At 40.8% G+C, this 26,879-nt stretch overlaps 2 protein-coding genes across 2 annotated transcripts in view; one reads left to right on the top strand and one right to left on the bottom strand.

Annotated features, from left to right (window-relative positions):
* Positions 1-20,901, top strand: VTI1B (vesicle transport through interaction with t-SNAREs 1B; the record flags this gene model as incomplete). The annotated part of the gene is made up of 6 exons (XM_084240423.1): positions 1-115; positions 11,564-11,622; positions 15,236-15,427; positions 17,407-17,580; positions 19,328-19,389; positions 20,634-20,901. 6 exons carry the CDS (start codon positions 1-3, stop codon positions 20,728-20,730), a joined length of 699 nt encoding a protein of 232 aa, XP_084096549.1. The 3' UTR covers positions 20,731-20,901.
* A 271-nt stretch (positions 20,902-21,172) lies between these two features.
* ARG2 (arginase 2) overlaps positions 21,173-26,879 on the bottom strand; it is a gene marked incomplete at its 3' end in the record, with an annotated part of 30,410 nt that continues 24,703 nt past the window's right edge. Inside the window, exons 4-8 of the mRNA XM_084239848.1 lie at positions 25,889-26,048; positions 24,971-25,065; positions 24,709-24,813; positions 23,620-23,756; positions 21,173-21,378 (exon numbers count right to left, since the gene is read on the bottom strand). Coding sequence (XP_084095974.1) covers positions 21,173-21,378; positions 23,620-23,756; positions 24,709-24,813; positions 24,971-25,065; positions 25,889-26,048 — 703 coding nt within the window. The remainder of the gene's footprint in view (positions 21,379-23,619; positions 23,757-24,708; positions 24,814-24,970; positions 25,066-25,888; positions 26,049-26,879) is intronic.

Genomic DNA, 26,879 nt, shown 5'->3' with positions numbered 1-26,879 from the left:
ATGGCCACCTCCGCCGCCTCCTCGGAGCATTTCGAGAAACTGCATGAGATCTTCCGCGGCCTCCATGAAGACCTACGAGGGGTTCCGGAGCGGCTCCTAAAGATGGCTGGAACGGGTGAGGCTGGGCCGGGCCAAGCTTTGCGGAACCGGGTCCTGCGCGCTCTGGGGAGAAGAGCCGTCGCCCTCCTTCCCAGTCAGCGTCCTGTTGTCTCCGCTCATCCTCAGGCACGTCCCCTAGGGCTGCCCGGTCCCGCACCCGTGGTGTCCCTGCTGTCACTTAGGGTGCTCGGGGCGGTAAAACGCGGAGTGTCTTCTTAGGATTCTCCCTCTTGGTCCCTCTATAGCCTTCAGGTTTTTCTCATCTCTGTTTCGCTGTGGCAAGAATAGTATAAGAATCCTTAAACCTGCGGTTCTGTATTTCAATGAAATTAGTTTCTTTGGTACTTCTATTTTGTTATGCCTTTAAAAGCAGTATTCTCAGGAGAGGTTCATGGTTTTCTGCTGGCTGGCAAAGGACCAGTAGCATAAAAAGGGTTAATAACCCAAAGTGGTCATAACTTTTAGGGTTGGTGAATGGGGGGAAGGGGTTGATTAGTCCTGAAAATCGTAATTGCGGCGTTTAGGCATTTCTCTTGTTAACTTTTTGAGTGCTTAGGCTGTTTTCTGCCCCCTTGATTTAATAATTCAGTTGCCTCAAGCTTTGCCAGAAGGAGCTAAGAGTTTTCCAGTTCAATTCTGTGGTAGACCTGCCAGAGTACTTTGACTCAGAATAAATAGTGCTTGATGGCAAGGAGGATAAAACTGTAGTTTTTAAGGGTTAAAGCTTGGGTGTTTATTCTGGAAGTGACCCTAAGTTATATAAATTGAATGACTGGTGAGAATGAAATTCATGTTTGTTTAACATGTATTTATTGAAGTAGGTTGCTCTATGCCAGACACCATCTTCAATGCTGGCAATATTGGAAATTACAGTGAGAAAAAAACATACAAATTCTCATTCTAGTGGGTGGGTAGTAATGTATAAGTATTAAAGGACTTTGTTAAAAGGCAATCAGGAGGCCACCCTGGTGGCGCAAGGGTTAAGACGCAGCCTATGAAGCAATCTGCAGCCACTGAAGCACGAGTTAGATCCTGGCCAGGGAGCTCTCACATGGCACAGCAGACCTCTCCTGACTTGCCCTCTGCTCCCCTCAGCAGTGTACTTCCGTCAATCTGCAAGTTCTGCTCCCCACTCTGTCTCTGGTGAATCCTCTCACCCCCCCCACACCTTTGACCTGTTCCCCAGTTCTTGTATACCTAAATAAATAAATCTTTAAAAAAATAAAAAGCAATACAGGAAACACTTGGGTGGGGGCTCCAGTGTTAAATAAATAGGGTGGCTGTGAATGTCCTCATTGAGGAGGTGGCATTTTTAGCAGAAACTTGAATAAACTAGGAGAAAAAAACCTTGAAAAATCTGGGAGACCTGAGTGTCAGGAGGATGGAATAACAGTACAAAGATTTTTAAGCCGAGATGAACTTGGTTTGTACACGAAAGACCAAGAAGGCCAATGTGTTTGGGATGAGCTGAGCTAAGGAGATAATGGCAGCAGATGAGGCTGGCAAGAGATAGGGAGGACCAGATGATGGGAGGCCTTGTAGGCCAGGTGAGAGATAAACATCTTTTTCTAAAGGCAGTGGAATGCAATTAAAGGATATTGAGCAAGAGTGCTGGATCAGATGTACCTGGTTGAAAAGTAGACCCCTTTTTCAGTTTGGTGCTGAATGAAATTTGCAATATTTGTTTTTGTAAAGCAAAATAGTGCAAAGGGGCATTCCTTTTACAGACTGGAAAACAAGTTATTTATGTTAACCATTGTCATCTACTTTTCATTTTGCAAAGAGAACAATCAAAGAGTTCATTTTTGATCAAACACAAAATGCATAAATTGCAGTTAAATTTAGTTGTTTAATTGGTCAATAAATTCATTGTACACATTCCCCTGGGCTACAGTAAGAATTTTAACAACTTTATCTCCTTATTTGTTCATACTGCTCAGTAAATATTTGCTGAATAAATTGAATTTGATGAAGCAAACATACTGAGCTTCATCTCTGAATTCTTTTTTTCTAGTTCTTGAGATGACTCTATAAGCTTTCCAGAGCTTTAATTTCCATCATGACTATGTAGGCACTGAATAATGTATATAACAACCCTTGCATTTAGCTTCTGCAGTGTAATTAAATCAGTCATATTTAAAAACATTTACTGAGAATTATTTAGCAGTCACTGTCCTGGGCCCAGAGGAATTCCAAGAGTTCTTGTCTTAAGTGAGATCAGATTTACAACAAACTGTGTGCTAAGTTTTGAACCCATCTAAAAAAAGGCTGACAAGGGGTTGAAGGGAGATGGAAACTTTGTGGAAAAGACACCTTTGAATTGAGTATAACAGATTGAAGGGTATTTGCCAGACACGGGAAAAAGGAATAGGCAAGAAAGGAATGAAAAATTGAATAGTCCCAGCTATGACAGGAGCTTAGGATATGTGTGTGAGAGGAGTAGTAGTAGGACCATGAGAAACAGCCAGATGTAAAGCATCACATTAAGAGATTTTCACTTGATATGGAGAATCATTAAAGGATTTTAAGCAAATGCTTAACATGACCAGACTTTATTTTACAATAGAAGAATGCTGGTGCCTGAGGAGTACATGAAAATGGAGCAAGAATCTGGATACTGTGTACTGTGTTAGGAACCTCTGTGGCAGTTGCCCAGGTAACATGGGAATTTAGCTTGCCCTAAATCTTAAAAAGTGCTTCTGAGACAGAAATTAACCACATTAATTGAATATGGAGAGTGAGGGAGATAGATTTAAAGATGTCTGCATTTTCTCGCTTGGTCAGTGAAAGAATGATGAATTTAAATAAATAAGAGAAATAGGCTTGTTTAGATTGTGGATGAGAACATCTGTGGAATAAAGAGCATAATGCATGTTCATTCTAGCTTGACATTTCTTCTGCCATTAAATGAAGAAGGTATGTGAATTGGTAGGTGGAGTGTAAGATTTAACAGCAAAGATTCTAGAGCCAAAGTACCTGGGTTCAGATCCTAGGTCTTTAGTAGCTTTGTGACCTGGGACAAGTTTCTTTAACCTTAACTCATTTTCCTTGCAAAGTGGGTGTAGGACAGAGTAAATACTTCAGAGAAGTTTATGAGGATTAAATGAGTTAATATATGTGAAGCTGGGGCCTCCCTGGTGGCGCAGTGTAGGGTAAGGAAAATGTCAGGCTTTTCTGCCTTCCCGCCATCAGGATAGATGATGGATCCTTGCGGTCCTGAATGCATGCCTGATGGCGGGCACCTGGAGTAGGGTGTGGGCATAGGTAGATGGGATTCACCTGGGCTAAGACTAGGCTTTTAAGGGCGGCATCACGGGGACGCCAGCAGAAGCCGAAAGAGAAGCCGAGAGAGAAGCAAAGAAGCAGAAGCAGAGATCACCGGAGAGCCCAGATAGAGTAAGGATTTGCTGGGGGCTGGGAGGCCTGCCAGCCTCCCGGCCCCCCAGCACCCTTGCCTGCTGTGTACCGGGTAAATCCCAATAAAAGACCTGCAAAAACCACTGAGGACTCTGACTCCTCCTTTACCCGGTCTGCTGGATAATAGAAAACCTGCACTCTGTCCTGTCCTGCCCTTTACAATTGGTGTAAATCGGCAAGATGATCCATGCAGACGGGTATGGAGCCCTCTGAAGACCTGGAGGGACTAAGGCGTAACAGACTGTTTGCCTGTGACAACGCTGGAGGCGTCATGGTGGAACAGAAGATGGACGAGGTCCAGGAGTTACAGGATGAGACTTTGCATGAAGGAGCCACCCAAGAGGACCTCCAACGACCCCTGAGGCAGCAAGAATCATTGTCGGGGAAGAGAGGACTACGATTCAGAGCTCACCAGTGCTGATGCAGGGAGAGGCCAACGGACTTGGACTGACAATCCCGCCAGAAGGTGGAAGACCTTGGCAGGTTATTTTTTTTTTTTGAGAATCTGGGGATGGCCAGTGGGCCTTGATGGCCAAAAGCAGCCTGTGTATGCCCAGCAGCTAGGCGGAGGAGAAAAGCCAACAGAGAAAGCAAAAGCTGGTGCTGATGCTAAGTTTGGGAAGCCCTGAGAGGCTGTTAAGCACTAAGTAAGCTGAGGAAGGCCAGTGAGTCTCGTAAAATCACCTGTGGGTGGTGCCCTGTTCATTCTTGAGTGAGGATGAGGAGCTGAGGAACCCGTCCTTGGGGGACTGGTGGGGAACATGGCTTGGGGTGGAGCCCAAGCCGAATGTAGAGTTTGTATCCAAGGATCCCCGACCCATGTGCTTGTGCAGTGGGTTGGCCTGAGTGCAGGGGTCTGCGAGTTGCATTGGTGGCTATGAAAGCTGAGTGTTGGAGCGACTGCAGACAGAAACCCTGAGGGTTGGTGATTACCCCCAACAGAATAGAATCACCAATCCCAGAGTGAGTGCCTCCTGGGGGGTGGATGCTGTGTGTGGCTTGTAGCCGAGACGACAGCCAGAGAAGGCCAGGAAGCCTGACGGCTCCTGGTGTGTTACAGTAGATGCTGTGAGTGATTCCCCTCCCTCGTATGAGCAGTGCCTTTGGCAGCAGATTTGGTGGCTCATCTGCTGGTGCCAATAGTTGTCTTTTGCCACTAGGTTGGGGCCCTGCCTGGACTTATTTGTGTTCTGTTGTATTTTGTTGGTTATATTGTGATGTATTTGCTTGTGTGGGCCATGGCTGCATTGTTTGCTAAGAAAATTGTATATATGAAGACTATATGGCAGAAAACCCTGAGGGGGTGGGCTGTAGGGTAAGGAAAAATGTCAGGCTTTTCTGCCTTCCCGCCGTTAGAAGAGATGACGGATCTGCGGTCCTGAATGCATGCCTGATGGCGGCCGCTGCTCCTCTCAGCAGTGTATTTCAGTACATCTGTCTGTCCTGCTCCCCACTCTGTCTCTGGTGAATCCTTTCACTCATACCCCACCTCTGGCCTGCACCCCAGTTCTTGTGTGCACAAATAAATAAAAGTAAATCTTAGAATACTGCCTAAGCTCTTAGAATGTGAAGCTCTTAGAATATTGCCTAATAATAGTAACAGTGATTAGCCTTTGTTAATTATTATGTGAGAAGTTGAAATGTTCTATTTAAGTGAAATGTGAGACGATTATCTCTGTATATGGCTACTCTTACTCTGTTTTACTTTACTTTTGTTCTTTACCTTTTTCTACTTTTACTCTTACCTTGTTCTACTTTTTTTTCCCCAGAGCATTTCTACGTATTTATGATGTTTAATGTATCTTATTTGTCTTCCCTTCACTAGGACAGGACAATTTTCAAAGTGTGGTCCCTGCATCAGCAGAATCTAGGAACTGGTTAAAAGTGCTGATTTTGGGGTCCTGGCCACACTTAACTGAATCAGTAACTATTTTAAGTCTGTTTTAACAACCCTCCAGGGGAATCGAACATAAGCTCTATGTTTTTTCAATATCCTCATCAATGCTTGTTTTTTTGATAATAGCCATTCTAACAGGTATGAGGTGTTAACTCATTGTGGTTTCTTTTTTTTAAAGATTTATTTTATGGATACAAGAACTGGGGTACAGGCCAGAGCGGTGTGTGTGTGTGGGGGGGGGGGTGAGAGGATTCACCAGACACAGAGTGGAGAACAGAACAGGCAAATTGACTGAAATACGCTTCTGAGGGCATGTAGGGTAAGGAAAAAGTATCAGGCTTTTCTGCCCTCCCGCCATTAGGATAGATGAGAGAACCCTGTGGTCCTGAATGCATGCCTGATGGCGGGCACCTGGAGTGGGTACACATGGGCTGAAAGACTGAGTTTATAAGGGTGGCGTCACAGGGACGCCAGCAGAAGCCAAGAATGAACGGAAGCCAAGCGAAGAAGAAGAGAAGCAGAGAGAAGGCCAGAGAGAGCCCAGACAGAGTGAGGATTGGCTGGGAGGACTGCCAGCCTCCCGGCCCCCCAGCACCCCTGCCTGCCATATGCCTGGTAAATCTAAATAAAAGATCTGCAAAAACCACTGAGGACTCTGACTCCTCCTTTACCCTGTTTGCTGGATCAGAAAACCTGCACTGTGTCCTGTCCTGCCCCTACAGGGGAGCAGTGGGCTAGTCAGGAGAGGTCTGCTGAGCCACGTGGGTCAGCTCTGTGGCCGGGGATCGAACTTGTGCTGCAGTGGCTGCAGATAGCTTCATAGCACTGCATCTTAACCCTTTGCACCACCAGGGAGGCCCCTCATTGTGGTTTTGATTTACATTGTTGATGATTATTGATATTGCACACCTTTTCATCTATCTGTTGGCTATCTGGATGACTTCTTGGGGAAAATGTTCAGATCTGCCCATTTTTGATTGTTCAGTGTTTTTTGTTTTTTGTTTTTTTTTTTTTTTTTAACTGCTAGATTGTATGAGTTCTTTATATATTTTGGATATTAACCCTTTATTGAATAAATGATTTCTAAATATTTTCTCTCATGCTGTCAGTTGCCTTTCATTTTGTTAAGGTTTCCATTGCTATTGCAGAAGATTTTAAGTTTGATGTACTCCCATTTGTTTACTTCTCTTTTTGGTGGCTTTTGCTTTTGGTGTCAAATCCAAAAAGTCATCACCAAGACCAGTGTGATGTCAGGAAGCTTACTGCCTGTGTTTTTTTTTTTTTTTTATAGGACTTTTGGGGTTTTAGGTTTTGTGTTCAAGTCTTTAATACTACTTTGAATTAATTTTTGTGTATGGTGTAAAATAATGGTCCAATTTCATTCTTTTGTGTGTAGCTGTGCAATTTAAGAGACTTTTCCCATTCTTGGCTCCTTTGCAATAACTAAGTTGATCAGTTATGTATATGTTTATTTCTGGATTCTGTTCCATTCATCTGTGTGAATGTTTTCATGCCAATACCAATGTTCTTATTACGGTAGTTTTGTAATGTAGTTTCAAAGGAAGTGTGATGCCTCCAACTTTATTCTTTTTTTTTTTAAGATTTATTTTTATTTATGCATGTAAGAACTGAGTTGGGGTGGGGTGAGAAGATTCACCAGAGACAGAGTGGGGAACAGAATAGGCAGATCTGCTGAAATACACTGCTAAGGAGAGCAGTGGGTGAGACTGGAGAGGTCTGCTATGCCATGTGGGTTAGCTCCCTGGCCAGGGATTGAACTCTTGGTGCAGTGGCTGGCGATAGCTTGATAACTCTGAGACTTTAACCCCTGTGCCACCAGGGAAGCCCCAGGATTTACTTTTAAAAACAATAATAGTTACTATTTATGTCCTTCCTATGTGTGACATTTGCTGATGAGTGTTTGCTATGTGTATTATCTTTTTTTCCCCCAAGATTTATTTATGTGTACAAGAGCTGGGGTACAGGCCAGAGATGCAAGGGGTGAGAGGAAGGCCCTGGCTGTCTGGGGATCCAACTCATGCTGCAGAGGCTGCGGATTGCTTCATAGTGCGGTGCTTAACCCCTTGCCCCACCAGGGAGGCCCTGTATTATCTCTTTTAACTCTTTCAAAAAACCCTTGGAGACCTGTACTGTTAAATTTCTTATTTACACAGGAATCTGATACTTTTTACCTCCTGTATGATGTGAGATCTGACAAACTGTTATGCTGTACTGGGGATATAGGTCCTAGAAATGCCACAGTGTGGCATCAAAAGCAAATTAACCATATATTAATATTTTTTAAGTCCCTGTTAAACCAAAGCTATTGGTTTTACTGACAGCCAAGATTGGTCATTCCTGGATGGTAATTCAAATAGCCAGTAAGAAAAGAGGCAGCCCACCTTGGTTGAGCATTAATATAGGCTTATTCTAGCTCTGTCTTTCAGAGCCTCTTGCTTCCATTGTATTCCATGTCTCGGACATGGTGCCACCATTACCCAGTTCACCAGTCAGTCAGCCTTAAGTGAGTCACTCACATGTAACTGGTTTGGAAAGGTTTGCATGGTAAACTGTTGGCTCACTCTTGTTGCTGGGGCTCATTCTATCCAATATGTAAAGTTGGTAGTTCATTGTTAGTGTTAATTTTGGCTCCCTAAAAAATTAAGCAGTTTGTTTGAACACATTTTACCTTTTGCTAAAGGCTACACCCTAAGAACACAAAACTAGCCTTCATGATTATACAGAAGCATTGGATTTCGAGTCAGGAGACTTGTATTCTAGGAGTGTTGACATAACATTCTCCAGTGCATTCGATTTTCTCAACCATGAAATGAGAAGGTGGACTAGATGATGTCTGAGGTCCAGTACTCTGAGGTCTAATATTCATTGGCTTCACAATTCTGAGACTAAAGCATAAAGAAGCTGCTCTTGATACCTCTCAGTCGGGTAGGTTTCAGCCTTTTGAACTTTTAAAAGGGTAGAATCAGACTCTTATCAAATTACTTAAGCCATAGAGCACTCCTTGGAGAAAGTCTGTGTTTTCTAAAATCAGGTAAAAAGAGCAATATTCCAACTCCAGAAAGACTGAGAATAGAAATATTTAAGAAAGTTAGGAAAAGAATCTAAATTGTGTAGTTGTTTTCTCCCTGTACTCTTATATAGCCTTTTCTATGCATCATTCTAGGATTTGCCTTCTAAGATTACAGATTTTCATATCGTTTAGCAAAGGAAGAATAAAGGAGATTTTATTATTAACAGTGTTGTAGAAAAATCCAAGCTAGGAAGGGTATGTATTTGTGTTTATTTCTTCCTACTGTCTGGCTTGTCAGAAGTGAGTATATTTGAGTTTGGAGATGTGCCTATTTAGAGGAGTGATGACATTTGGCACCTTTGTGATAGCTTATTACAAGATAATATGATACTGCTCCATGGTATCAAATCACCTCATCATTCTTAATTGTGCATAGTAATTTATTGCTGGTAACTGGGAACATGCCTCAGAGATAGTAGCAGTTGCTTTTTTTGCTCATTTCAGTTACATATGGACGGTAAAGATGCCAACCACTTGCCATACCTGAACTTTCTTCCTTTTTTTTTTTTTAAGCAATAAACCATGGTTCTTGTGAGCCAGGTGGAGGAAGAAATAGTTCACATGGACTGCCTGTGTATATCAAGGCAATGTCACACGACAATAAATGAGATAGTAAAGGATACATTGTCATTTGCTCTTTATGCATTGTCATTTGTTCCTTAGATCTTGCTACTACTGGTTTTATAATTCTAGAAGCTATGGGACATAAAAGAAAAAAATTCTTTATTCTGGGGAGCTTGATCTCAAGTTGAGAATAATATAGAATGGACACATCCAAAATGATTAATGATCACTCAAAAAGCAAGACAACTGACATGCTAGATGGTGTTGTGATTAACAAAATATAAATCCATATAAAGCATTTATGCATTATATATATACACACACATATATATATATTCCATTATATTAAATGGGATTGGGTTTGAAAAGGATTAAGATGATCAGGGTGAACAGAGGTCAACAAACTCAGTATGTTGCCATCCCTCCATAAGCCCAACTTAGCTGTTTTCTTTGGCACTGGAAAAGATTGCTCTTTCTTTAACAGACAGAGGTACTGGCTTGTGTTTCATTCATATTGGATGAAAATTCAGTTTTTAAGAGAATGTGTCCCCATGCGCACAACAACGTGGATGAACCTTGGAGACATTAAGTGAAATAAGCCAGACACAAAAGGACAAATATTGTTTGATTTCTCTTATATGAGGTACCCAGAGTAGTCAGGTTCATAGACAAAGTAGAATGGGGGCCCTCCTTGGTGGCACAAGGGGTTAAGTTGCAGCACTATGAAGCTATCTGCAGCCACTACAGCACTTTGATCCCCAGCTGGCCAGGGAGCTACCCACATGGCACAGCAGACCTCCTGACTAGCCCACTGCTCCCCTTAGCAGTGTATTTCAGTCATTCCACCTGCTCTGCTCTCTACTCTGTCTCTGGTGAATCCTCTCACCCCCCGCACCTCTAACCTGTACCCCGGTGCTCATATGCATAAATAAATAAAAATAAATCTTAAAAAAAAAGTTCAGAAATTTTGATTGTTACATATGAAGAGTCAACCTTCCTCCTTGTTTTATAGCAAAGAAGAGAGGTCAGCTTTCAAAGGAATGAGAATTATCCAAACTTATAGATTGAGTCAAATACAAAGTTGCAACCACAACCTAACCCCGTTTGTACAGGGGTTCCCCCCATACAAATGTTTACCAATAGCATGCCTGTACCCTGCCATAATTTTTGCTGTGTCTGATTACTATCTTTACAATTTATTACTTGTTTTCTATATATTAGCATATTTGATGTTTACATTTGTTTACATGTAAACATTTTTTAAATGTTTCTGAAAGATACTTGTCACGTATTTACTTATTCATTCATCCAAACCTTTGTGTTGAGAGCTGATTTTCAATAAATTGCAGTCAGGGAGCTGCTGTGCTACATATGAAACCCTGTTCTAGAATTATATCATTAATTGAAAGTAATTTACAGTAAATTGGAAATGATCCCCAAAAAATACAGTGAGGGGGCCTCTCTGGTGGTGCAAACGGTTGAGAACAGCTGCTGTGAAGTTGTCTACAGCTTTTGCAGCGCCAGTTCGATCCCAGGCCAGGGAGCTACCTACATGGCGCAGCAGACCTCTCCTGACTCACCCACTGCTGCCCTCAGCAGTGTACTTTGGTCAGTCTGCCTGTTCTGTTCCCCACTCTGTCTGGTGAATCCTCTCACCTCCCACACCTCTGGCCTGTGCTCCGGTTCTTGTATAAAAATAAATCTTAAAAAAAAAAAATACAGTGAGGGCAAACAATACTGTTTTAGTTATCTGTTATTGTTTTGGAGCTGAAGCCTCTTCTATCTTTGTTAAAAGGGGAGACTAGTAACTTTTAGATATTAAATACATACTAGCACCAAAATGACATGAGGAGGATTGAAAGAGAATTGAAAGGGGCATGACTTTCTCACTGTGTGAGCCAGTGAGGGCCAACATCTCCCATGCCATAGCCAAGGAGTGTGGCCTAGAAATATGTCCATTATCGTGCAACCTTCCCAGTGAGCAGAGTGGGTGGGGTTTTGGTGTTTTTTTTGTTGTTGTTTTTGCTAAAAAGCAGTGCATATAGTTTGTATGGAAAAGTGATTCACAGGGGTTGGGGGTGGCAGAGGTTTCAGAATTTGGTAAATATTCTTACTAATGAGTGTGCCTCGTTCTCCTTTAGATTGGGGGATGTGGAGGGTTGGGAATGATAAACTTCAGACTTCTGGTATTTTTCAGCTGGGACACTACTAGCCTTCAGGGCCAGATAATTGTTATAATAGTATTGTTCCAAATCAGCAATTCTTGTTCTCTGGTGCTAAGTGCCAGTAATATTACCCTTTCTTCCCCTTACTCCATCCCCCAGACATTGTATGATAGCAAGTTCCTATACATTTCAAAATGCCTTTTAGGAGTGGCTAAGTACTACTACCCCGACCGAGGGAGGAATGGGAAGCTTCTTCTAAGCAGAGGAAATGGCTTCTATAACTGTGTGCAAACAGGACCAAATGGTTGAAATTTGTCTTTTCTTTTCCAGAAGAGAAGAAAAAGTTGATCAGAGACTTTGATGAGAAGCAACAGGAAGCAAATGAAACGGTAAGAATGGGGAGTAAGTCTTACTAGTTTCTTCTACCTGATGTTGGTCTTTTCCAAAAGTAATGCTTATGACCTGCTCACAGCTAACTGTACTGTCTGTTGATCTTGTTATTTCTTATTAAATGAGGCCAGTTGATAGGGAAGGGTGTTGGGGGATAGGGGTGATAAATGCAAATGGGTTAAGCTTGAAGAAACTCCTGAAATGAGTCTTTGATAATACATTTCTGAGGTGAGTAGAAGTGCATTTTATAACTTCACCTGGGTGCTCTTTTTAAATATGTTAAAAGCTGGCCAATAAGATAAGTTACTGTTGTTTGTGAAATTTGTCACAGAAAATGTAGCTCAGGAATGGTTCTAGCCATATTCTCTTCTGTCTTACAAGACAGCCAGCACAGTGGCTGGATTTGGTACCATGGCAAGGCAAGCATAGATAGGATGATGTCCTAATCAGGACCCAAAACTTGTTGGTCTAGGTTGCTATGCAGTTTAACAGTTACTTCTTAATCTGTAACTTTTCTTAAAAAAAAAAAAAAAAAATTTTTTTTTTTGCTCTCATTCTTTGGAGGTAAGAATCCTGTCTCCAAAATCATCATATTCTAACTTCAGGAGATTGGGACTGACGTCCAGGTCCCTGGTAGTACTCTGCAGAAACAGTTGCCCCTATTTTGGGGGGCCCCAGAGTAGACTTAGAAGAAAAATGTTTTTTAAGCCAGAGAAATTTCCTCCTTCCCTCCCTGTATCCCAGTACAGTTCTGCGAAGTTAAACTCATCTTTTCCTCTCTTCTCCATCTGTTTTAAAAGGGGCTAGGCCACTATAACTGTGCACAGCTAGGGATGGCCATACTACCTTTTACATAGCCAGTCTTCTCTTTATCACCTTGGTAACATTTTTAATATCTTTTAGCTAATACCAGTTTATTTTGTGCTCAGATACTACCTTCTCTGAATTAACCTAAATTAACAACTCCCACCCTGCCCATCCCAAGCAAATGAAAATAAGTTGTGGCTTCTTGTGACCATGTATAGGTATTATAGTCTAATCCCAGAAAAATGAAGTTGTGATTTGAGGTCTGGTTATCTCTGACATGGAGATGATTGAGTCTTAGAAGACTTTTTTTTTTTTTTTTTTTTTTTAAATCAAAGACAGATCCTATTTCTTGGAAGTACCATTTCTTTTTTTTTAATTTTTTTATTTATGCATACAAGAGCTGGGGTGTAGGCCAGAGGTGTGGGGATATGGGGGGGTGAGAGGATTCACCAGAGACAGAGTGGGGAACAGAACAGGCGGATCTACTGAAATACACTGCTGAGGGGAACAGCGGACAAGACAGGAGAGGTCTGCTGTGCCATGTGGGTTAGCTCCCTGGCGCTGCAGTGGCTGCTGATAGTTTGACAGTGCTGAGACTTAACCCCTTGTGCCACCAGGGAGGCCCCTTAGAAGTCTTTTTATGAAGCAGAGTGGTATTATTGATTTGTTGTGAGGTTTAAATGAGAAAATAGATGTAAAAATGTTTAATAAGCTGTTAAGTGCTTACTAGTATTTCACTCATTAAATAGATTTTTTTGTCTCATACTTGTGCTTTTAAATACAACTGATCCTTTTTTTTTTTTTTTTTTTTTGTGGGACCCTGACCGGTGGCCGGGGAACGAACCGGCGCTGCAGAGGCTGCGGGCAGCCTCACAGCCCAGCACTCAACCGCTGCGCCACCAGGGGAGGCCCCAATTGATCCTTTTTCAACATAGATTTGAACTGTCCTGAGCCACTCATACAAGGATTTTTTTGTTCTATCTGTATGTTCACATTCAAGGATTTACCCAACCTTTTGTGTCAGTAGGTTGAGTCCCTGGATACAGGACTCAGGGGTATCGTGGTCTGTTCCCTTAGTCCCTACCTTGTGCAAAGGTCAGTTGTATGTACTCATCCCAAGTTTCCAGTATGTATTCACTATGTAGAAACCCCAAAATAAAAAATATTTCACACAATTGAACTAAAAAAATGAACTGCAGGGGCCTCCCTGGTGGCACAAGGGGTTAAGCATTGCACTGTGAAGCAGTCCGCAGCCTCTGCAGCACGAGTTTGATCCCTGGCTAGCCAGGGGTTTGATCCCACATGGCGAAGCAGATCTCTCTTCTCTCACCCACTAATCCCGTCAACAGTGTGTTTCAGTCAGTCTGCCTGTTCTGTTCCCCACTCTGTCTCTGGAATCCTCTCACCCCCTGGATCTCTGGCCTACCCCAGCTCTTGTATGCATAAATAAATAGAAAAAAAATAAACTGTAGCTTCAGGCTAAAGCATTCCTATTTTGTATTTTGCTTAGGAAGAAATGCCGTTCATCTCTCTTTTACTCTCAGCAGAAAGAGTTATGTAATCAGTAGAAACAGATTCTAATACAAAATAAATTTTTGCAGCTTTTAAATTGCATTTTAAATGACATTACTTGAAAATACTTTTTTAAAAAGTGATTTTCCTCTGAACAATAACTATCTGGTAAATTGTATGTGGGCCCAAAACCTTGATTATAATTTTTGCTAACCTGAGTCTTTGTTAGGAAGAAGGAAACAAAGACAGTGAGCTCCAGGCTTCTTAATCATAGCGCATTTCAAGTCCTGAAACTCTTCCATTACAGCATCTCTGACACAAAACCATTTGAACATGAATCATTTCTAATTCTTAATAGGACTTCCAAATGAGAAAATATGCCTATAGCTCTTATTAGTACACAAATTTATTGCAAAATTCATAACCCATTAATGATCTGGCAACCAACTTTTAAGGCACTGCAAAAAATAGCTATATTGCAGACATTAACTACACCTGATGTAGGAAAACAGGTACATCTAGGAAGGGCATGCAAACTAAATTCACAGTTTCATCACTGTTCAAAGGGAATTTTCTCTATTATTTTCATATTAAGGTATTCTAAAGCACTGATAATCCTCAAGCATTATATAAAGTACAGAAATAATTACTTGATAATTGAAAATAGTTTATGTAAAAACAAATTTATGGAAATAAAATTGTGAGCATGCTCTAATTCTCTTGATTAGTAGATCACTAAGACATAGCATCAGTAAAGTACATCACCTTTTCAGTATTTTTTTTCTGTATCTATTCAGTACACAGCTTCATAAGGCAAACTGTGTTTCAGATTTTTAGCCGTCTTTTATAGACCTTCCATCTAAATATTTTGTTTTTTATAGAAATGGACATCGTGTTTCTGCCATACAAGTTCATCCTGGCGTAGATGATACATCTAGCATGAACTTTTTGATAATCAGACTAAGATCACTCTGAATCACCAGGTCTTATCCTGTTTCTGCATAATTTTCTCTGTGTTGCTGATATAGATAACGTAGCAAGTATTTATAAAATACTTGAACTCTCATTCAGTTGGTCATATTGGAACTTTCTCCAAGTGAACTCATAGTTTTTGAGTGCCTGTTTGGTACTTGCTAGGCATGTGCCAGGCACTTGGAATTATGAGCGCAACATGTCACACATGGTCCCTGCCTTTATGTTTGAGCATTTATTTCAGGGGCTCTCTGTGGTTTTAGTAGTCCAACCTAGGCATATGCCCAGATGAGGTATACTCAATACTTTCTGCCTTCCTAGCTGGCAGAGATGGAGGAGGAACTACGATATGCACCGCTATCTTTTCGTAACCCTATGATGTCTAAGCTTCGAACCTACCGGAAGGACCTTGCCAAACTCCATCGGGAAGTGAGAAGTACACCTTTGACAGCCATACCTGGGGGCCGAGGAGACATGAAATATGGCACATACACTGTAGAGAATGAGCACATGGTAAGTAAGCTTCAGCTTTCCCCGCCCCCCCCTCAAGGGCCAATAATTAACGATATTGTGTAGTTCCTGTTCAGTACATATTAGACTTCCCATCCTGTCCTCTTGTGTGTCCACTTCCTTTTTTTCCCCTTGGATACTCATCTCTATTTAGTGTAGGTCTTTCCAAACTATGCTTACTTGGATTTCTTTGTATCCTTTATATATATCTATATAAAACAGTTTGGGCTACAGTGGTGGTGTGCAAAGTATTGCCTATTCTATCTGGATTGTATATCCTAACCCTACTGATGCAGTATCATCTCAAGTAAGCCCCCAAAATTCAGTTAGGTTTTTATGAGTAACATCACAAAATTAACCAAAGATTCCCTTTATATTTATATCAAGGGGCCTAAGAGCCCAGATATAGAGAAAAGGCAGGATTCTTGTCAACAAGGGGATAACACTTTATTCTGTTGTAGTGGGAAATGAGCCAAACTGACTCCCTCCAGTATTCTGATTTATAAACTTAGGCTAAATCAAAAGTCTTATTCTTCTATCTAGCTTCTCTAGATAGCTTGGAGTAAACTTCACAAAGACTAATGTGTTGTATTTAGGATTAAAATCCTCAGTACAAAGGCAAGGATGTGGGAGAGAAACAGATGGCGGCCCACAAGTGCAGACTGCACATATGTAGAAAGCCTAACAGTACAATTTTAAACAAACCTTTAGTTACTGTTCCGGATCTGTCTGTGGTTGATTCGTGTGATCTTACTGTCTTCATGTGCTTTCTTCAGCATTATCAGTTGAAAAATCTCCATTCCTTATTTTTAAAAAAAAATTCTGCTTTTTTGTTAAGTAATTATAACATAAATTTCAGATGTTCATTGTTAAGATCATTGTGTGTATATATTACATCAGTGGTTTCCTCATTCACTGACAGAGGCCACCAATGAAGCAAAAAGACTTTATTTCTGACCTGGGAAGCCGTCTTTTGGCTACTTGATCGTGGTGCCTAGTTGTTAGTAGTCTACCTGCTCAGCAGTAGGTCCTGTGGTTATGTGTGTGCATGCATTTTTTGCATCCAAGAACTGGGGTATAGGCCAGAGGTGTTGGGCGGGGGGTGTGTGTGTGTGTGAGAAAATTCACCAGAGACAGAGTGGGGAGTGGAACAGGTGGATCTACTGAAATACACTGCTGAGGGGAGCAGCGGGTGAGACAGGAGAGGTCTGCTGCGCCATGTGGGTCAGCTCCCTGGCCTGGGATTGAACTCATATTGCAGTGGCTGGCTTGGTAATGCTGTGTCTTTAATCTCTGGACCACCAAGGAGGCCTTGTATGGGCATTCTTTAAGAACTTAGAACTAACCCATTTCTGTCAGTGGTTAATTCTGGCCTGACAGAGGCTACTTTTGTCTTCATGCTGTCTGTGTTTAGGATTATAGGTAGAGTAAAACCTGGGTGGGGATTTAGAAAATAGGATGTTAGGGCAGCTTGCCTCGTTCTCTAAGAGCAAATCACAAGTGAGGCAACTTCAAAGTTTTCTGTGTTTGGCCTGAGGTGAAATTCTTACAGCCCCTAAAGATTTAATGCTCAGTACTAATCAGGTGGGAATCTTCAGTTGACATTTATCTAGGGTCTGTTGTGCTACCCAAGTTAGAGGCTTTATGACTTTCCATATCCTGTATCCCAAGTCTGGGCCCCTGATCTCCCAGAAGTAGCTAGTCCAGGAATCACACAGCCCAGTTCAAATTCATCACAAACACAGAGGAAATAATTTGATCTCTTCAATATCCTCCATTCGCCTTAAGTATAAGAAGCACTGGAGAGCTTATTAGTGTTCCTGTACTAAATTACAGGTTCTGCTTAAGTCTGACCATGACTTATTAAAACTAATAAAAAGTATACTGTATCCCTTCTTACATATAAGCAAGGTGATAAAGAAGGAGCTGGCAATGAAATATAATGAAAGAAATCTAACAGTTCCCTTCCACACTCCTGTCAGAATCGGCTACAATCTCAAAGAGCATTGCTTCTCCAAGGAACTGAGAGCCTAAACCGGGCCACCCAGAGTATTGAGCGTTCTCACCGGATAGCCACCGAGACTGACCAGATTGGCTCAGAAATCATAGAAGAGCTGGGGGAGCAACGTGACCAGTTGGAACGTACCAAAAATAGAGTAAGTCTGGCCAGACGGAAAAGTAGGTGGGCTCATTACATCCTAGTAATGACTATGGCAATGGCAGTGCTGAATTTAGGGTATAATCTTTTAGGTTCTTCAACTTTTCTCAATTTTTAGTTTGTTTGGCAGAGAGATTTCCCTTGGAAGTAAATAGTTTTACCTTCTAAGACTTAGAGGTCATTGGGGGAAAAAAGACTAAAGAAACCAGGTTTCAGCATTTATTAAGAGTTGCCAAATATAAATTTGCAGTCACTCTTACTAATTCCTCATTATCGGTCTTTGGCAAGACAGTAGTTATGTCATAATACTCAGAACCACCAGTAAGATTTTTATTTCTCATCCATCTAGTGGTATATTCTTATTCTTGTGAAAGTATCATCTACTTAAAAAATTAGCTTTCCTGTTGTGTAAACCCAAGGCTGTTGTCCACATGTAATAAAATAGTACCTCGAACATTTTATAGAGGTTCATTCCTGGACTATAAACTCTTTACTGTTACCTAAGGTAAGCCTGATCATTGTGGGGCAAAATGACTATATTAGGATCCTAACCTATCATTCTAAGCAGCTCTGAAAAAACAACTTGTTTCTTCTCTAATATATCTGCGTAGGATTTTTAAAAATACAATTTGTCAGTGGAATAATGTATTCTTAAGAGCATGAGGCAAACCCAAACTGAAAAACAGATACTGTTGACACTTGGATAGAAAAATTTTTTATTTCATGTTGTGTATTTTTAATATTTTTAAATTTTATACATTTTTTACATCATTTTTCATTTTTGCATAATGTATACATTTTCATCTTGGTTATAGCCCCCATACAATTCCCACCCCCACTTTTTGATCCGACTCCCTCCCCCCGCCCTATAGTGTGTCTCTGGTTTATAGTTGCTTGTTGATTTTGATCTTTACTTTATTAGAATTCGGTTTTTTCCTGGTCCCTTATTTAGGGTTTCTAAATTCTTGCTATGAGTGAGACCATCAGGTATTTCTTTTTCTTTCTGGCTTATTTTGCTGAGCATGATTGGATAGGAAAATATTAATTGAAATTCTCCATAAATTAGAACGATGCCCTTCCCTCCCTCAGTGAAAATTACAGTAAATAAAGTAAATTCAAGGTAAGCCATGGAGAAGTCAACTTGCTTACAGATCATGTGGTTTCTCACTTTGAACATACCAGGCAAATTGACTGAATTTAAAAGCCAGGGAATGAGGTGGGAGAGCAATTTTTTGAGGTCATTAGAGAATGAGGGCAGGTGTCATCTGTTGAAATATTCTTCAGCTATCTAGATTAGTAACAGCAGTCAAAAGGGAAAGGCTTTTTTAAAAGGCTTAAATTCCTTTCACAATTCACTGTCTTCTTTTAAACTAACTCCGTTTAAAAAACCCAGCCTACAATAGTAACTCACGAGTCTCCTGGAGTTTGGCTGATGAAATTCAAATCTTACATTGCTTCACAATTACTGTCAAAGTACTTTCAGGTATACTGGAAGTCTTTCTGATTTGCATAGCCAAGGTGAAGATTAGTCACCCACAGCAACTGTAAAATAATTCCTAAGCCTACTTGTACTTACATATCTTAGCCTTTGCAGTTTCTGCTAATACTCAGAGGCCATCATTTAAATTGGTTTGATTTTTTTTTGTTTTTCAGCATATAGCCCTTAATACTGTCAATTTAGGAATGTTGAGATTTTTACAGTGTACCTTTGAAAGGGGGAAATAATTGTTATTTTCTCTTCTCAGCTGGTAAACACAAGTGAAAACTTGAGCAAAAGTCGAAAGATTCTCCGTACAATGTCCAGAAAGTAAGTTTTAAAAACAGTCACAAAATTTCTCTTAACTTGGATACTTTCAACCAGGAATGTCAAAGCTTTAAACAGTGACTTGAAATATTCGAAGCAGAATAAATAAGTACTGTCTTGTCCTGTTAAATAGCCCAGAAAAATTCCTATGTTACAAAAATATATATTCTGACTTGGAATAATGGAAAATTTTACCACTGAAAGGTCTTATATTCCTTAGAGAAGCCAAGATTGGCATAATAGTTTTATATCCTTGAAATATATTTGTAAAAACTTGATTAGAAAGTGGTTTTTACTGCCACTACTTAGTATTTGACTTTGACTCTGCTTGCCCTTCATGGGAGTCAGCCTTTTATCTAGGAGTTTCGTGTTGTTAGCATGGAGTTAACTTAGGTAAGTGCTGACAGTAACAGAATCAGGGCCAGATGGGATCTTGGAGGTGATACAATTGAGGCTGACTTTGAAGAAAGTAGATAGTGTAAATGAACTAAAAACTACAACTGATTGAACTACCAGGAGTGCCGGCTTTTCCTAAATAGTGTGAAGTAGGGGGAAACTTTCAATTTAGAGTGAACCTGAGAACCAGACACTGGATTCTTTGTAATAAAAAAAGTATAGGAGCATCAATTTTTTACTACCTTTTTTAATAGAAGTAGCTATGGGGCAGGGGTGGGCGTGTGAAAGATAAATTTGGAAGAGATTAAAAGAGGCTACCATTCTTCTAGTTCCTTATCCTAAAGCAGGACCCATCCTGAACTGGATTTTAGCAATAGAGCTTGCTACATACAGACTCTTCCCACTATGCGCTCACAGCTGTAATATGTAACTGATACAGCTCTGTCTGGCTAGCAAATCTTGTATTCGTTGTTCTGAAATAGAATTCACCCCAATTTCAAAAATCACTTTTTCATCTTTTCTTTAACCTTCCTAGAAAAGCTATAAAGCTATTTTTAAAGTGAAGCAACTACTATGTGAAGAGATCTTAGAACTAAGAAACCAATTTTTATGCTTTGGTATCATCCCAGATTTCAACATTTCTGTGAGGTAGATAGTGTTATCCTTAAGTTATAGCTAAAGTACCTTTTAAGATACTTACTGCTAAGAGGCCATGTGATCAGACAAAAGCTCAGGCCGGCTTCACAATATCGGATCTTGGTCCCAGGTGGGTGAAAGTCCTCTTAAGATTAAAGAGGAAAGAAAATGCTGTCCAGCCTTCTGACCACTCCCCACTTTGCTTCTCTTTGTAGAGTGATAACCAACAAGCTGCTACTTTCCATCGTCATCTTATTGGAGGCAGTCATCCTGGGAGGCCTGGTTTATTACAAATTTTTTCGTAAGCATTGAGCTTCTACAGGGAGGAGTTTGTGGATCAGAACTTTGACCCTGTGAATGAACGGTGTTAGAGATGAAACCATATTGCTGCTGTGAGCTAACAGCTCAAGGATGCACTGTGTGGCCTGACTGTGGGTGGAGGGAGGGAAGATGAAAACCCAGTGAACTGTGAAGAACAGCAACAAGACCAGTATGATATACCAAGGTAATAAATGTTGTTTATGACTTCTTTAAATTTACATAGTACTCCAACATATCAGTGCCCCATGAACTGCAAATAAAAACAAATACATTTACAGTAGTGCATTGGTCACCAAAATGGAGAGGAAGAGGAGAGTTTACAATTTTGGGAATGCACAAATGTTCTCATTAAGGCAGTATTGACCCAGGTGACCACTTACTATCCCCTCAAATACCTCAACTCTGAATGCCTACTGTGACAGCACAGTATTGCCTAAATTCTCACACGTTCCTTACTTTCTGACTCATCTGGGGAACTGGGAGTAGGAAGTTGGTCATAGACTATGTGTCCTCCTTCCCTTGTCTGGCCAAAACTTGAAGCGATCACATCCACTGCCAGGCCAGCTGTAGCCTTGACCTCTTCCTCAGAAGCAGCCAACCGAGGATTAACTTCAACAAGATCCAGTGCTGACAGCAACCCTGAAAGAACAAAATATGATTAAACCTCAAAATTCCCAAGCTGCTGAGGATTATAAAAACTCCAGAGTCATTTTCCACTGTAAAGTTATCTGCAGTCAGGAAGCCCCTTATACCTCATCTCATCCTCTGGGGAATGGATTTTACTTGAAACACTGGTTGGCATAGGACTGAAAGAGCTTTAAGGTAATAAAGTCAGGCATCCCTTTTCACCTATCAGTTTTGTTTGTTTTCAAGACAGGATAAGGAAGGGACGGGCCCCTGGAGTTTTCAAACTGTTTGGGAAACTCATTTCCAATATTAGGAACTTTCCAGGCACCTGCCTATAAGTGTGTTAAGTATTAAAGCAGAAGAATTCTCCCACTTCTCACTAGCCTGAGATGTGTTCCCACTTTTGTACACTGCTATATGTAGCTCTTGGGTCACCAAACCACATGCCCTGAAGCAGTTACCTCTGCATATCTTACTCTTATGTCTGCAGATCTAAGCTTTGAGGACAGGTTCTGTGTCTGGCAGTTTTTATGTTTCCTAGTAGATTGACTCAGTATTTGCACTTGGTTGAGGGAAGACTCATAATTGTTTAATTTGGAATTTAGTTAACTTCTGTGCAGCTTTAAGAACTTATGGCAAGGTTCTTAGCACTATACCTTTTGGCCTAGAGCCGGCCATGGGGGGAAGATTATACCAGAACCACCTATTCCAGACCTGTTCTTCCTCTTCCTCCTTCCTCTGAACATATAGAACACCTTCACCCCTAAACCCCCTCATTTCTCTGGGATACTTAGTAGGTTATTCTGGGTGAAGTTAATCTACCTCTTCAAGAGTCTTTAAACTAGTATTTAAGAATACCATATCAGAATACTTAGATTAGCCATAAAGCTTGAAACATGGGTGACTATACCTAATGGTATATCTGATTTACTGATATTACATTATAGTATATGATTGTGCTCCCTGCCACTATAGCCATTGTATACTGCCCTTACCAGTGTACCGTACGGAACTGCAACAACCATGCTACTGTAGCATGTACACCAATTCTTGTGCAGGGATCTAGGTCTCTAAATGTAGGCCTTTAACATAACCCACAAGTAATCAAGAGGGCCTGAGCTATGAAGATCTCTTTATCCATGTTTCCAGACTGCTGCTATCCTGTAAATTAGTTAAGGAGACTGTATCCAGTTGATAGTACCCTGACAGTCTTTGGAATAAAATCTAACAGCAGAAGAGGGAGGGATGAAGTATGGTCCCAGTTCCAGGTGGTATCATTGGGAACACACATGGAGGATTACGCTCAGGTTTGCTGGCCACTAGCACAATGACACTTGACAATGTCTTAATGAGACGACCTTGCCACTGTCCAATCTGATAGATAAGCACTTTTCCTTTCTGTAGAGCTCAGATTCCAGCAGGCCCTAGAGCCAGGGACATTTCTCAGTGTCCATTTATCTGCCCCAAATAGACATGGGATTCCTGTAGCCCCAAATCTTTCAGTCTAGAGTGTCTATGTGATTTAGATCCCAGTTTTATGAGTGTCTATGTGATTTAGATGCCAGTTTTATGAGATGGCATTGAGGTAGCATAGTTGCTTACATTTTACACAAAAGGTCATTTAAAAGTAGCCTTATTTTCTGACAGAAATGGAAACTTTGCAAATGAGTATGAGTTATGGGATAGGATCCCCCTGTATCTATATTTGTAATCTAATGCTAATTTTACTGATCTTTTTGTTAGCCGTTCATCTAGTATACCCAAATTAAAGCACTGATCAAACAAAGTCTAAGAATTATTAGCCTATAAGTAAGGACCCAAGGATACTGTCCAGCTTTGAAAATATCTTCAAGAAAAGCTTTAATTCCACATTCCCAACTCTTAGTGAACGAACCTCTTAAAGTTAGGGTATAATTACTAGCTACTTGGCCTTGCCTTTTTATTTTAGTCGTCCTTTAGAGGATTCAGATGGATAGAACTACATCAGTTTGGCAGTTTGTTCTTATATTTTATGAGTGTATGTTATATAGACATAAACAGTTTCTTACTCAGTTTCACCGTAGCATATTTGGGTTTAAGCCAGGTTTAAACGTACCTCTAATTGCTCCTTATTAACCTAACCACTTGACTTTTAGCTATAAAAGTTTGAGCAAAAAAAACAATGCTGGCAATTACATGGAATAGCAGAAAAGATCCCGTACTGGCCATAGGCTGCAGCATATTTATGTATTTAACAGGCTGATTGCTACTTACCAGTACTATGGATTTCCTCAGTGATATACATGCCCTCTCGGTAGGTCAGTCCCCCTACAACAGGGGTGCCTGTGGCTGGAGCCAGTGAAGGGTCAAAGGCGTCAATGTCAAAACTCAGGTGGATTGGCCTTTGTTGTCTTGAAAGAAGGAAGATAAGAGAATTGCCATTTGGTTGTGGCTGGACTCCCGTCCTTCTACAGTTATAATGCCTTGACTTTGTTACTGTCAACCCTGGCACTTTGTTAACATAACAGATCTGCAGGTTTCCTGGTCTTGGAAGTTACGGAGCACTAAGCGTGTTAGCTTCCTATACACCACTTTTGCTGTTGTTCCGTGTGCCTCCGGCTAATTTCACTTCATATTTCTGACTTACACTGGGCACGAGAACCTCTTACACTAACTGGCAGTAGAGGGAATTCACTTTCATGACAGTGGACTCTGATACATTCAGTGTCAATTGGATTATCTGTGTTCCAGTTGCTAATTTCTCAGAACATAACAGCAGCAAAACTTAACTCTGATTTTGTGTCAGGAGCCTTATCTTCCAATTCTAACTTACAGGTTAGCCCAGGTATGCCATATGACTAAAACTAACAAATGCCCATATGCTAAATAAATTTTTTGACAGCTTAAGAAATGACATACTATAAGCTGAGAGTTAATTACATTACCGAAAAATAGTCAGCATTAGGAAAATGCTTTTAAAACTAGCATTTGATTAGCAGTCATCTGTCACCTGCCATCTTTCTATACTACCAAGATTTGCTTAACATAAAACATTCAGATGAAGAAATAGTGAGGCTGGGAAGAATGGAACAGTTGAGGGAAAAAGAAGATAAGCTTTTTAAAAATAAGCCTAGAATTCATGAGAGGATCAGGCAGGGACAGAAATTCTCCCAAACCCAGAGGAAGGATATAACTTATGTTTCATATTTTCCTCTTCTGATTTATTTGGATATTTTATATGTATGCCTTGTTTTAACTTTAAAAGCTCCTGTCCTCAAGAGATGGGCTACACTGTGCTGCCTCTTGGGAGTCTGTTTTATTCCCTTTGGGACCTAGAAGGAGACATCCATTGTAGTTACTCACTTGCCAATTAGCAGATCGAATGTCTGTTCCATGACCTTCTGGATGCCAAGTCGATCTATGTCTCTCATGGAAAAATACTGGATATCGTAATTCTTTAGAATAAAACTGGTGATATATAAAAGAAAGAGTCTGTAGTTTAAAGGGCATTTGATTTTTTAATCAAATGTGGGGGGTGCTCTGTCTCTATAATGACCTACAAGCAACAACTAGCAAATCAAGTGACCAGGACGGCCCACAGTTTAATCCAAATTCTTCAACTTACTGTTCAGGAGGGTCCACATCTCTTAAACCAATATATACGATACTTGGGGAAGAGATACACGGTTTGATCCAGGAAAATCCTGGGAGTTGTGGTACCTAAGAAGAGATGAATGAACAAGATTCATTACAGATTTTTGGTCTCACTCAGGTAATCACTGTATGCTTTCCAGTGTGTGCTGTCTGCTTTTTCTTCCTACCACAGGATATGCTTAAAGCAATACAAGATACTTGATCTGGGAAAGAGAATGGATACAAGTGGAAATACCTCAAAAGGAGAGCTGAAGAATGTAGTGTAGCTTAAGAATAAAAAAATGTCTTCTGAGGTGGTCTCGGTTTTTCATTAACTTTCTTAAATAACAGGAATACTGCTGATTAGCCCTTTTCACCCCTTTGTACATTACTGAATTAACAGATTGGTTCTTGAAACATAACCCAGGTGCCATCTCAAGTTGTAGACAGTCAAAACAAATTCTGCCCAATGAATAGCCTTTGTACTGCTAGTTTCACTTGGTCCCTCACTGAAGGGAGGGATAAAGGAATGCTGTGCCCAACATGGACTCCCACGTTTTCTGAATAGCCTAGGAAAAATTACTTAGAGGTAATCATGGTTTTACTTATTTCCTAGATCAGTGAGTCTGAGAGTAAGATCTGAGCCCTTTAGACTATGAAATCAATTGCTCGTTACTACTCACCATACCACCTTCCTTATAACATTCTAAGCCCTCTGAAAGCATGTTCTAGTCATCTTTATATCCCTAGCTTGTAGGAGACTACTTGTCCCTGATGAACAAATGAAGACGTTATTATCATTAATACCATCATCCTTAATCCATCATTCACAGAAATCTTCCTTACCTAGACCCGCTCAGCCCCAGGATGACCCCTAGAAGTCATTCCACTTTCATTTCTACTCACTGACCTTGTCCTGTAATTCTCTGAGGAGAAATGAAACTGGCTGTCCATGGAGATTTCCAGATGAAGTGGTGAGGGGTGTATTGATGTCAGCATGGGCATCAACCCAGATCACACACAAATCTGGGCAGTGCCGGGCGTGGCCACTAATAGTTCCGATTGCCAGGCTGCGAAGAACAAATAAAATAATCTTCAAGGCTCTCTGCTTGGCACACATCATCAGTAACTCCTCAGCCAACGCAGCTCATACTCTGTCCTCAGGGCAAAGTCAGGGCTACAGACTGAAGCTGGATTTTGATGAGACAAAGTACCTAGGGTTGTAGTTCCCAAAGAATAACCTTGATCAAGTTAGACAAGGAAACATGGAAAACTCTAAAAATTGAACGTTGACAACTGGTTATCCCTGTAGTGTGGTGGAAACCACTGCTGCCCCCAACCCCTGTAATTTGATCCTGGTCTAGAAAAGGACCTCTAATACTTGGATGAATGAAATCTAGTTAAATTATGTGGTCTGTATGAAACAGCACACCAATACTGCTTAATAGACCTGAAAGGAGACTGGTAAAGGGAAACCAGGGAGATCATCTGTCAAAATATCAGTTACATTAGGGATAAAAATCAGAAGCAGCATAGCTTTTTGGGCGCATCATGTTAGCTTTCTAAAAGTCAATGTTAAAGATAATGAACTGGTACCCCAATTAAAATTTATTTAGACCATTGAATAAAAAAAAGGCTTATCTGCATGTTGCCTTGTATGTATTAGCATGGCATTCAAATACACTTTTTTAGCTTGTGCTTACATTAGTCAATGACCTATTATAGCTGTGGGACGATAGCTGATGAAATTGTGGTTAGAGAGCTGCCCAGCTTCCCGGTAACCAAGTAATTTCACAAGATGGGAAATGCAGCTTAAGCATCTTAGAAAATAAGCACCCATCTTGGTCAGTAGAACATGAGTCAGCATTTTAAGCTCTGTGTCCCGCCTTGGGCCTTTTTGA

Source organism: Talpa europaea (assembly GCF_964194135.1).
Source record: "Talpa europaea genome assembly, chromosome: 8".
NCBI lineage: Eukaryota > Metazoa > Chordata > Mammalia > Eulipotyphla > Talpidae > Talpa > Talpa europaea.
The sequence above is the reverse complement of the archived record's forward strand: the minus strand, read 5'-3'. Positions and strand labels throughout refer to the sequence as shown.